Source organism: Petaurus breviceps, unplaced genomic scaffold (genome assembly GCF_028583685.1).
Source record: "Petaurus breviceps papuanus isolate PSGF00001 unplaced genomic scaffold, PetGlider_PUasm1.0 185, whole genome shotgun sequence".
Classification (NCBI taxonomy): Eukaryota; Metazoa; Chordata; class Mammalia; order Diprotodontia; family Petauridae; genus Petaurus; species Petaurus breviceps.
This window is the reverse complement of record NW_027185797.1, coordinates 6,631,040-6,643,744: the sequence shown is the minus strand read 5'-3', so window position 1 is coordinate 6,643,744 and position 12,705 is coordinate 6,631,040. Positions and strand designations below refer to the sequence as shown.

Sequence of the window (12,705 nt, the reverse complement as noted above, 5' to 3'; positions counted from 1 at the left end):
AAGATAAGGAAGGAGAGAGAATGAAGGAAAAGAAGATAAGGAAGGAGGAAAAGAAGGAAGAGGAGAGGAAGTCACTTCACTTTTTTAGTGTCCCTTTGGGGGTCCCTTCTTTATTTGATCTCCCTCCCTGCCCTGTCCAGACTGTGGTTTAAAAAAAAAAAGCAGGGTGTTTTTTGCTTGTTTTTATTTTTTTTTCTGAAAGCTGCAGTCTCTGCAGTCCTGAGGGAGACAGAGCTTGAGAAGAGAAGGCACACAGATCTGCTTAATCAGAAGAGCTTGCCCATGAAGGGCTGTTGGTGAGGGTTCTGGGAGGCAGTCTCCAGGAGCAATGCTTGATCCTTTGGGGGATATTTCTGATACCTTCTTGCCAACACTTTTGACTCTGGCCAGTAGACTCTGCTTAGACTGTGCTTTGAAGTTGTGAAACCTGAACCAAACACAGGCTCAGGTCAGGAAAGCCCCCTTTAGGGAAAGTAGCCATTGAGATAATTAGGGAGAGGGTGTCAGGTAAAGCATATCCAGGGCCCAGAGGGCTCTTAGCTCTGGTCTTCACTGCCCTGTTCTCGCTTCCTTTGGGAAGGAGCACTCTTTTCCGCTTTTAAATTTTACATTTTTGTGGATATCTTTTGTCTTCACATATCTTCTCTTCAAAAAACATCCCTCCTCCCTCTTCTACCCAGGTAGCTGTGTCCCTTGTAGCAAAGGATACGAAGATTCATTACATGCAGGCACTTGGGCAAATCACCAGTTTTCTCACTTGCAAAATGAATGGCCATTGAGGTCCAGTCCAGTTGTAGATCTGTGATCCTATAAGAATAAAAAGGGCCCCCGCAAAAAAAAGTACAACCAAAGTAAGAATCAAAGATCCTGAATTGAAAGAGAATAAATCTCTGGACATTGCTGGACACCTGAGTTCAAATCCTGTGTTGGACACTGTGTGACCCTGGACAAGTCATTAACCTCTCTCAGCCTCAGTTTCTCCATCTATAAAATGGGGTATATAATAGCACCTGCCTCGAAGACTCGCTGTGAGGATCAGGATGAGACAATACAGGGTGTCCCAAATGTATCAGTGCAATTCAAAGCTTTATAGAGACTCTCTGTATGTAAAGCACTTTGTGAATCTTAAAGCGCGATATTAATGCTAGTGTTGTTATTAATACCATCTTAGAGGCCAGCTAGTCTAACCAGTAGGGAATGGAAATGGCTAGGGACTGGCTGCTTATCATACCAAAGCTAAAGACTGATTCTGTCACTGACTGTCCCCTTTCTAGGACAGGAACAAAGGGGAGGTTAATCATGATAGATGCCCATTTATCTCCCATCCTCTTAAAGGAGTAGTCAACGGACATGTTGCAGAAGAGAGAGAAGACCCAAAGGGTCTATAACCCTATTATCTCCTTATGTCGAAGTACAAAGTCCCCTAGGTGTGTAATATCCAGAGAAGTGAGTCAGCGAGCCTTTATTAAGCACTTACTATATACTAGACACTGGGCTAAATACTGGGGATGCAAAGAGGGAGAAATATATGATCTCTGCTTTCTAGAAGCTCACCTTTAGTGGGAGAGGCAAACGTAGAAATAACTAGGTCTGTACAAGACAGACAAACACATCCAGCTTTTCTCTGTAAATAGGCACATGGACCATGATCACGTCTCCATGTGAGGTATGTAACATACCAGGATTGATACGTTGATATTGCCCATCTCGGGGCTACATGTGATGAAGTATCTGAGATAGAAAGATTGTCAGGCCCCTCTTTCTTCTTGCGAGGAGCATCCGTGGTAACCCTCGAGGCGGTTTTGGAGACCAAAGACTTTCAGGCACCCTTTTCCAGGGATCACAAGTGCTTTCTGAAATGTGAAAGCCCTCGTTTCACGGGCCTCACAGCATCTCCCTTTGTTCTTAAAACTGTTCTTGGAGCAGCTTTGAACCTTTGAAATTTAGGACCTGCTGGTCCCCCTTGCATCTCAAAACAATCACAGCACACAGCACGCACACCTTTTAAAAAACCGCGTGACTGCCATCTCCCAAATGCCAGCCCTGGCCAGGGCGCTGGTGCATTTTATTTATTAATTTAAGAAGATTAGTTTGAACTTTCCCTTCTGCTCTTAGTGAGGAGAAACTCTTAGAGTATCTCTGCATGACAGCTTTTATTTGCCTGTGTATTTTAACTCTTTGCCAAAAGAAAATGGGTCAGTTTATCACTAGCCCCAGGACTCATTGCAAGAACAACCTTAATCATTTGAAATGCTAATTGATATATTGAAGCCCAGGCTTCATTCTAGAGATTTGAACCATCTGAGTTCTCCCCAAATATTCGGGCTTCTCATTAGCTCTAGGAGCACATTGCTTTTACCTTGGGAAATAACAGCTCAAGAACTCCATATTTTTAGAGCTGGAAGGCATCTTAGTCTCATGTAGTCCGACTGCCTCCTTTTGAACAAAAGAAAACTGAGGCTCATAGCGGCCGAGATTGGCAGAAAAATCATACAGAGAGCTGCCCCAGCCCTCCCTACTCAGATTCTAATTCCCTTTCCTTGATATGATCTTGCCTCTTAAAAACTTAATATTTCATATTTTAAACACCTTTATCAATGGGAAAGAAGGGAGGGAAAGAAGGGGTGCTTTCTAAAAATAGATTGGTCTTGTAATCTTGATGTTTTCTTTTAAATTAGTTGCTAATTAAATACCTTTGTGTTGCCCCAAGGAATCTGATGAACAGGCTTCGGGACATTTGATTGGATCTGAGCCAAGCAGAGAGGAGACTCTGGCAGAGCTGGCCCTGACTCGTTCTCAGCCAGTCACCTCCCAGGGCTCTGCAGAACAGGAGCTGAGTCAGGAGGCAGCTTCAGACAGGCCATCTACTTACGAACTAGAGGATCATGGTAAGAACCCAGGACTTTATTTGTATCATCAGGTCATATTTTTTAGAGATGGAAGGGACCTTTGAGGTCATCACACCCAACTGCCTCATTTTTCAGAAGAGGAGACTGAGGCACAAGGCTTGTGTAGCTAACAAGTGTCTGGCTCCAAGGCCAGCACCCTATTTGTTAATCTGCGCTAGTTTCCAAAAGCCACGAAGTCTCTGTTGGGATGGTGGCCTTGTAGAAGTGGTTTCCAAAACACGACCTTATCTTCCCAGATAAACTGTGTGATGAGCATGTAAATGCTGCTTATCATCAGTGGGAGGGAGGGGAGGGCTTATCTGTGGTGAAAGAACAAAGATTTCAGTCGGACTTGTTTCTTTTTTTATAATAACTTTCTCTTTAGTTATTTTTAATGAGCATGATTTATCTTTTTTTTTTCCCCCTTCTACCTCCTTGACCCACCCTTACTGGAAAAGAAAAACAATCCTTGTAACAAAGTGCACACTCTTGCAAAACAAATTCTCGGGTTGGCCCTGTCCAAAACCTTGTTTTTCCTCTTCCTCTGTACATTTAGTCCGTCGCCTCTCAGTCAGGACCCCTGGAATCATGACTGATCATGTGTTGATCAGAGTTCTTGGGTCTTTCAAAATTGTTCATTTTCACGGAATTATTGCTATTGTCTAAATTATTCTCCTGGGTCTGCTGACTTCACTCTGTATCAGTTCACGAGAGTCTTCTCGGGCTTCTAAGAAATCCCTTTCATTGTTTCTTATGGCACAGCAGTGTTCCATTACATTCGTATACCGCCGTTTGTTCACCGGTCCTCGTGGACTGAAGTATGTCCCTTAACAATAGATGGGATTTGGAGATGCTTGTCCTGGCGGGATGTGCCACAGCCTGTCATCCTAGTGAAGTGGCAGCAGCTCACAACCTGGAAACACTGTAAATATCTACACCTTGATCTTATCCGCTCTGAAAGTGACTTCTGTAATAACATCCGCACTTTGGAAAAAGAGAGACTAGGAAATCTCTCTAAGTTAAATTGCTACTTAAAAATAAATAAGTTAATAGGGGAAAAGGAAACAAATCTGCCTGAGACCTTGTTCTTTCTGTCACAGATAAGCCACCATTCTCCCCTCAGTGATAGTGGAGAGAGAGTCAACCCTAAAGCCAGGGTCAAATCTTGTTTCTGACACCAGCTGGCTGTGTGACCTTAACCCTTTGGTGCCCTAAGTAGCTGTCTGGGAACAGAAGCTACAGAGAAGGGGCTGAGCAGCACTGGGAGGGGCGCTTCCACCATACACTTGGACTTCCTCTACCATGCCTAGTCTCTTCATCCTCCAGCCCTGAAATCCACTCATTGGAAGTGCCCTCCACACTGCCCTCTGATTCTCTGATTGGATGGCCCCTCCCAGAACCTCCATTCAAGAAGGAAGCTCAGGCCAAGTATATCTCATTCTTCTCCAGGCCATGCTCTATCCAAGTCTTCACCTAAGACCCGGACACCCTATACCTTTGTCTTTTCCCACCTCCTTTCCCCTACCACTCCTTCAGAGATCATTTTATTTCATCAGAATGTGAGTTCTCAGAGGACAGAGATGGTCTTTCTTTCTGCTTGTGATTCCAAACTCTTAGCACAGTGTGGGCACTGCTTGTTGCCTAAATGACTGCCTGGGAGTTCCCAACACCAAAGACATCATGGGTCTAGGTCATATTCCATATTTTTAACCTGAAGATATGTAATTTGGTGGTGGAGAATCAAGGTTATGGATGTCTGCTTATTGCCAGGAATGAAAGTTCAAGACCACTGCTCTAAATGGCCAGTGGAGGTCAGGTAACTCATACTGTCACTTCCTTAGGAGATGAATGACCCCAGTGGGATCATAAAATCACAGATCTGTTTGTCAAGTGAAAGCAAAATAAAATAATTCATGAACATGGCCTGAGGTGAACAGCCAACCCAGGTCTAGGACCTAGAGCCGGAAGGGACCTTACTGATCATCTAGCCCATTTTATAGGTGAGAAAACTGAGGCCCAGAATGGTTGAATGACCTTCCCAAAGTCCAACAGATAATAGGTAGCAGGTCCCATGACTATAAGGTCAACAGTCTTTCTAAATACAAGAACAGAGGCTGAGAGAAGCTGGAGGATTTGGGTTCAAATGGCAGCTCAGCTTCTCCTTCTCCATAAGTCTTTGCATATGTCACTTCAACTCCCCAGCCCTCAGTTTTCCTATCTGTAAATGAAGGCATTGGACTAGCTGACCTCTAAGACCATTTCCTTCCTTCAATTCTAAGTCTGGATCGACTGTCTAGCTCAGCTCAAATTCACACCAGAAGCCCACTCCCTACTTTGCTTTGTCTTGGTAAACTTAACCTGTTAGTTTTTTGTTAAAGGTGACAGTCTCTTCTTTAACTATAAGGAGACTAGAGAATGAAGACCTTTGGGGTGCAATTTGAGGCTTCCAAGAATGATATATCAGGAAAACAATCTCACAAGATGCATTGTTGATATATAAATGTGTTCATGAAGTGAATTCGTGTCTTAGAACTTTCCTAGGTATTTTCCAGGGGTTGCTCTATGTTTAACATTATTATTTATGTCTCTTTTCCAAAATTAAATCTTGGGTCAGTAACACTGGCTAGTGATCCTCTCCCTATTAGAACCCAATATTAAAAAGCTAACAGAATTGCATGGGAAGTTGATGTGGTTGACTTGTACTCTCGGAGGGTAGAACACTTTGCAGGCATACAAAGAAAGAAAGGATTGTTGTTATTATTGTGGTTGTTCTTGAATAGGACCAATGACATGACAACAGTGACGTCTTGATTTGAGCATGACTCGTCTATGAGTGGGCAGAGCTGCGCAAAGTCTCACTCCTCCAGAGTCAAAGAGATATTGAAGAGCAAGTCTACAATGAGGGGTATTACATGTGGAAGGGCCAACCATCTCCTCAAGATTTTTCTCATCTGTCGACCTCCACTGAAGCCATAATCATCCTAGGCTAGGTACTTATCACCTCTCCTTGAGACTATGGTGGTGACCTCCTGCATTCAGTCTTTCCTTTCTCCAGTCCATCCTTCACCCAGGTGCTGGATTGATAGTCCTAACATACAGGGCTGCCATGTTATTCCTTGGTGGAATCTGACCAGTGTTAGGACAGAATGTACATTTCTCTGCCATTTAAAGCCTTCCACAGTCTTTCTGGGCTGATTGACCATTGCTCTGTCTCACTCACTGTACAGTCTAACCCAAGTGTCTGTCTTCCTCTTCTCTACACAGAACACTGGTTTCCCACTGCTACATCTTTATGCAGGCCATCCTCTGTGCCTGAATTGCCTCTACTGCTCCTCAATTCTAGCCCATAGAATCTCTAACTTCCCTCAAAACTCAGCTCAAATGCTGTCTTAAGAGAGGCCCATAGGATCCCCTCAGCTGCAAGTTCCCTTCCCCTAGAAATGACTACACATGTGTATGTTTTTACAGATATGTATATATACATATCTGTACAATACACTCATATACTATGTACACATGTACACACATGTGTGCACACACACACACACACACACACACACCCCTTGCTTTTCTGTGCATAGGCTGTTTCCCCTAGTTGAACATGAGCTCCCTGAGGGCACAGAATTTTCGTTTTTCCTTCCTATCCCTAATACCTAGCATTGTACCTGGCACAGAGTAGACACCTTCCTTTCTCAGTTGAATCCAATCCTTCCTGATTTCGAATGAAGTATAATTCTAGAATCAGGGGATTGAACTAGATATCCAGTGGTCACTTGGATCCTTATTTGTGACTGTTATTTCAACGGCTTTTTAACGTATGATTGCAAATGACAAGCTGTTTGCCCTGTTGGCTTTTGTTTCCAGATTCCAATATGATAATTACTGAGTTTGAGAGAAATAAACTGTCGGAGAGAATAGTTATTAACTTAAAGGGTATCTGTCAACTCTTTGTCTCTACTGGCTTTTCTGGAGAAAAAAAACACATTTAACTGAATGAAACTAAGAGAAATTATAATTATAATAGAATTAAGGAATCAGGATGAGGATAGAATCTGTTGGAAAGGGAATGGGAAATAATTTTTCTTTTTAAGAACTATAAAGTCGGTATAATAAGTGCCGTGTCTGTAAGTATTTTAACTTAACTATGAGCATTCAGCTCATCTATTACTAAAGTCTGGGGAAGAAAACCCACCAATTTGGTTTGATAGTTAATTGGAATGATGAACAGTTACAAGCTTATGGGTGACTGTGTGCCTCAAGCATGAGCCAGGGAAATCCACAGCAGTTAGCTGCAGATCCTCTGCCTTTTGGGAAGGTTACTTTTCAACTTGCTAGTCTTATCAAGGACATTTTTCTTTGTCATGTCTCTATGTGTGTAAAGGACTTTTTTGTCTTTATAATTATCCTACCATTTCTGGTTTTGGAAATCCGTTTCAGCTTCACTTTTCTCTTTCTCTTGGATTTCCCCTTCAGGCTGTGAGTCAGTTACAGGGGAAAAATCATAGGATGAGGCTCATGCATTTAAATTTGGGACACAGTTAGTACACAATAGTTGTTTCATTGCATCCCATTAGAGATCAAAGTAGCTGTTATAATCAAATAAGACAGAGCCTTTAGAACTTTAAAGAAATCATAAATATTTAAATCCCTTTATAGAGGCTGCTGGCAATTTGTACATTAATTTTAAACAGACCCCTGAAATCAGTGTATCACCATTTCACTCTAGCCCTGTAGCAAATGGTTGAGTTATGGAGATTTATTCCCTCCATGTCGGGAATAGGAGAGCTACTGAGAAATCTTGAACTTGTAGGTTCAAAGCATGGCTCCTTAAGCCAACTCTTCAGATGTCCACCATTACTCTGGAGTGGTCTGTTGATTCCCAGCCAGCCAGCCTTAATGAGCTATTCCTTCATGTTAGTCATTTCAACAGCTCTTCAGGCACATTCCCTGCTGAGCTTGGCTCAGTGGACAGCTGAGCACTCAGAAGGTAACATGTGTCACCAAACTCCTGGAGAACCACAGATCCTCTTGACTTTCTGGGAGCTGTCTGAAACTGATGTGACCTTTCCCAGCAAAACATCAGCAGAAGAATTTTGCTTGAAATGGGAAGCAAATGATAAAATTTTGACTTTGTTGAATGATGTGCCCAACTTTCTTTTAGGAAAGGATATACCTAACACTAATCAATAAGTCCAATTCCCAGTCATTGATTTACTGAGTGAAATCAGGAGGAGGTTGAGACAGGCTGTTAGGGAATAAAGACGGCCAACAATGTTGTTAATAATGTTGAGTTCCAGGTTGAGTAAAAGCAGAAAGTAGTGTTTCCAAGGCTTCTTGGGGAAGGAAAATTCATTCTTGAAAAATGATGAGTTAAGTGTTTTTATTTCCCTCCTTTGCCACAGCAATACTCAGTTCAGTTCAGTTCAATAAGCATTTGTACTGCAAGGTCTTGTAATAGTTGGGGGAGGAGGGAGGGAGAGGGGATATAAAAACATGACAAAAAAGGCTCCTTGGCCTCATGCAACTTATATTGTTTTTTATGCTTTTTGGAGGGCAATTGGGGTTAAGTGACTTGCCCAAGGTCACACGGCTAGTTTTTGTGTTGTGTCTGAGGCTGGATTTGAACTCAGGTCCTCCTGACTCCAGGGCCAGTGCTCTATTCACTGCACCACCTAGCTGCCCCAGTACAACTTATGTTCTAGAGTGCTGGATACACTATGGATCATGATTTAGAGCCAGAAGGGAACAATCTAATCCTTTCATTTTGCCAATAAGGAAACTTGGGACCCAAGAAGTTAAATGATTTATCACCCTAGGTTTCACATGTAGTAAATAGAAAAAGGAATGTTCTGATTCCTGGTCCCCTGATCCCCAAGTCCAGTGATTTTTCCACTCTACCATTTACACCAAAAAGTAAATATAACATAATTTGAAGAGGGAGGAGGGGTTACTAGCAGCTAATAAAGGCTTCCTCTGGGAGCTGGTGCCTATGCTGAGGCTCAGAGGAAGGCATGGAAGGATTCTAAGAGGTCAGGAAGGGGTGTATTCTAGGGATGGGGGGGGACAGCCTATTCTAAGGCAGGAAATGGGATGTGTTCAGAGACTGACAAGCAGGCGGGTTCAGCTAGAACACAGAATGTGTGACGGGATGGGCCAAGGCAAAAATCATCTTCAAAATACAGAAACTCAGGGTCCTTAGAAGTCGGTCCAGAGGTTCTTAACTTTTTGTGTCATGGACCCCTTTGGCAGTCTGGTAAAGCCTGTGAGCCCTGTTTCAGAGTAATGTTTTTACATTCATAAAATTAAGACGAATAGGGTTATTGGAATACAGCTACCAAAATACTTAAAAAAAAATTCATGGAACCAGGTTGAGAACACCCAGCTTAGAATCTACTGAAGGCATCCAAGCTAGACTGTCAGTCGGAATGAATCTCAGTACATTTAATTAGTGGTTCATAATGTATTTAGGGTGTGGGGGTAGGGGGTGATAGAAGTGGGTTAGAACATGGCCAATGCCTCTTGGTTCTCTCCCCTTCCTGCTCCTTCCACATCCAGAGGCCACTGCTGTTTGTTCCCACTTTTCATCTCAAGGCCTGAGAGGAGAGGGGAGATGTCTTGCTGGCTTGGGCCCTTTCTGTTGTACACCAGGATTCTGCCCTTGCCTGCCCTTTATACTTTTGGCCAAGTCATGTACCTTGTATCAGGCAGAGAAAGGTGAGGATGGGGGGAACAAACCCAAGGACCAGGGGCAGGAAAAAGAAAAAAAAACAACAAATAGGAACCCCCTTTTGCCAGACTCCTCCTGGCTTCTCCCTCTCTGGGATTTTAGCCAGAGTCTATAAGTGATTTATATCTATATAAAACTTTCTTTCTTTTTTTTTTTTTTAAAGCAATCGGGGTTAAGTAACTTGCTCAAGGTTACACGGCCAGTTTTTTCTGGGTGTGGTGCTGAGTATCTGAGCCCGGATTTGATCCAGGTCATCCCGACACTGGGGCCAGTGCTCTTACTCGCTGTGCCACCTGGCCGCCCCTATATAAAACTTTCAACTAAATGTTCTAAGGGGAGGAAGGGATATCAAAGATAAATTAATTCATAAGTAATCCCCAACCCTCATTTTTCAAAATTTATTTTCCTTTAAAATTTTATTATTTATCTATTTTTTAGCATTTAAAAAAATTTTATTTCTAAATTTTCTCCCTCCCACCCTTTCCCCACCCATTGTGAAGGCAAAAAATGTGATGTCACATATTTTCATATTAGCCATGTTGAAAAAAAAAAGCAAGAAAAATAAAGTGAAAAAATTATGCTTGAATCTGCATTCAGGGACTTCTGATGCCAAGATAGCAGAGTGAGGAAGGGGTCCTCTGAAGCCTTCCCAAATTCTCCTCCCAAAAACTAGAAAACTGCCCCAGAATTGATCTAGGAGCAGGAAAGCAGCTGACCAGCCTGGCAGGAAAGATCTGTCTCACTAGGGTGGGAAGGAAATGAGGTCCAAGAGTAGTAACAACAGCAGACAGCGTCACAGCAGGGGGCCTGCAGCAGGGCTCCAAGCCTGGGGCAATCTACCAGTGAGGCTGAGCTCTCCTGCAAACCTGCAGCCCGCCTCCCCTCCCCCCCACAAGTGAACAGTCTGGGAAGTGCATCAAGGCCCTACCCCAGCGACCCCACCCCCAGCGCAAAGCACTAGCCATGCATTGATCCCATTGCTGACCAGTGGTGAAGCCCCATCCTAGGGCTGGCTGACATTTAGACCACCCCTGTGGGGCTTACCAGCAGAGAGGTGCTATTTCCATTGCAACCCTGCAGCAAGGCCCCACCTCTGGAAGAAGCCAGCAGCTAACTCCCACACCCAGGGGAGGCCAACTGGGAGGTCACCTCCCCTCAAAGTACAAGCCAGAAGGGAAAGCCTGCCCTTTAGAGGAGGCAAGCAGCTAAGCCCCGAAGCCCAGTGAAAGGCAGCAGCGAGACCCACTCTCACATGAAAACACCAAGTCACCAAAAAAAAAAAAAAGGAAAAAAAAAAAAAAAAAAAAAAAAAAAAAAAAACCCAACCTGTTTCTAGAAAGTTGCTATGGTGATAAGGAGGATCAAGGCATAAATTTACAAGAGGACAATAGTGTCAAAATGACTGCATATGAAGCCTCAAAGAAAAATGTAATTTGGTCTCAGGCCCCAGAAGAATTCCTAGAGGAGCTTAAAAAGGATTTTAAAAGAAATTAGAGAAGTAGAAAAAAATCAGGAAAAGAAATGAGAGTAATGCAAGAGAATCATGAAAAAAGAGTAGCATGGGAAAAGATATACAAAAACTTACCAAGCAAAATAATTCCCTAAAAAATAGAATTGGCCAAATGCAAAAGGAAGTAGAAAAGCTCACTGAAGAAAATTGTTCCTTAAAAATTAGAATTGAGCAAGTGGAATCTAATGACTCTATGAGACATCAAGATACAATAAAATAAAAAAAAGTGATTAAAAAATAGAAGAAAATGTGAAATTTCTCATTAAAAAAAACAACTGACCTAGAAAGTAGATGCAGGAGAGATAATATAAGAATTATTGGAATACCTGAAAGCCAATCATAATTTTTACCTTTCTTTGTATTCCCAGTGCTTAGCACTGGTTTAGTGCAGTACCTGGCACACAGAAGGCACTTTATAAATGTTTATTGATGGAATCATTGACACCAAATATTAAAATGTGTAGAGATGTTTAGGAAAGAGTTTGAGGAGGCAACCTGTGAACTAGCTCCAGAGGGGTATCTCAGACAGGAGCATAACTTCTACCCACAAGGAGAGCCAATGGTGCTGCTGGGCAGAGGTGCCCAGGACCTAACGCAGCATGTCACTCCCAGTTGTATAGACTCACAGATTATCAGAGCTGGAAGGAAGATAGGGTTTTCTCTGTTGTACTGATTTTACAGCTGAAGAGACTACACAGGTCAGCCTGGTGACTAAATCTATAAGATGAAATTTAACAGGGATTAATGTAAAGTTCTACACTTCACAGGTTCAAGGAGAAATGGGCCTGGATAGCAGTTTGTGTGAAAAAGATCTGGGGGCTTAAGTGGACGACAAGCTGACTATAAGTCAGCAGGATGATTAGGATGAAAAAACCCCCAAAACCCAAAACCTTCTTGAGAGGCCTTCACACTTAAATGTGATTATACCAGAGGGGATTACATTGTCACATGATGGTTCCTTCTTTCTGCTTTGCCAAGGAAGTCAAAAGGGACACAGTAGGGCCACCAACTCAGCTAAGGCCAGCCTCTTATCAGCATTGTCAGTTAAAGGAGAATGAATAGAGTAACTTAAGTCAAATCAACAAGTATTTACTAAGGACCTGTTGTCCCACTCTTTGTGACCCTAATTGGGGTTTTCTTGGCACAGATACTAGAATGGCTAAGCATTTCCTTCTGAAGCTCATTTTACAAATGAGGAAGTAAGGCAAACACAGTTAAGTGACTTGCCCAGGGTCACACGGCTAGTAACTATCTGAGGCTGGTTTTGAACTTGGGAAGAGGCATTTTCCTGATTCCCAGCCCAGTGCTCTATCCACTGGCTACCCCTTTTGAGGGCTAGATACCATGCTTAAGACTAAGGATAGAAAGAAACATAAAAATCCCTTTTTAATATACATCCTAATAATCATGATGATTATTAGAGAGTCACCTGGAATCTGTGAAGTTGGTTTAAAAAAATAACTATTTCAATATAACTGGCTCCCTTGGTAATCATATGTATTTCCCCCCACGTTTAAAAACATCATTCTGAGGAGGGGTCTCCAGGCTCCATCAGGCTGATGAATGGGGTCTACAACTCC

The 12,705-nt window shown here is 42.7% G+C and overlaps 1 protein-coding gene across 2 annotated transcripts in view; it reads left to right on the top strand.

Annotated features, from left to right (window-relative positions):
• NEK11 (NIMA related kinase 11) overlaps window positions 1-12,705 on the top strand; it is a 275,778-nt gene that overhangs the window by 141,517 nt on the left and 121,556 nt on the right. For both annotated transcript variants that reach the window (XM_069088393.1, XM_069088392.1), the window contains one exon: window positions 2,711-2,888. In XM_069088393.1, the coding sequence (XP_068944494.1) occupies window positions 2,711-2,888 (178 nt within the window). The remainder of the gene's footprint in view (window positions 1-2,710; window positions 2,889-12,705) is intronic.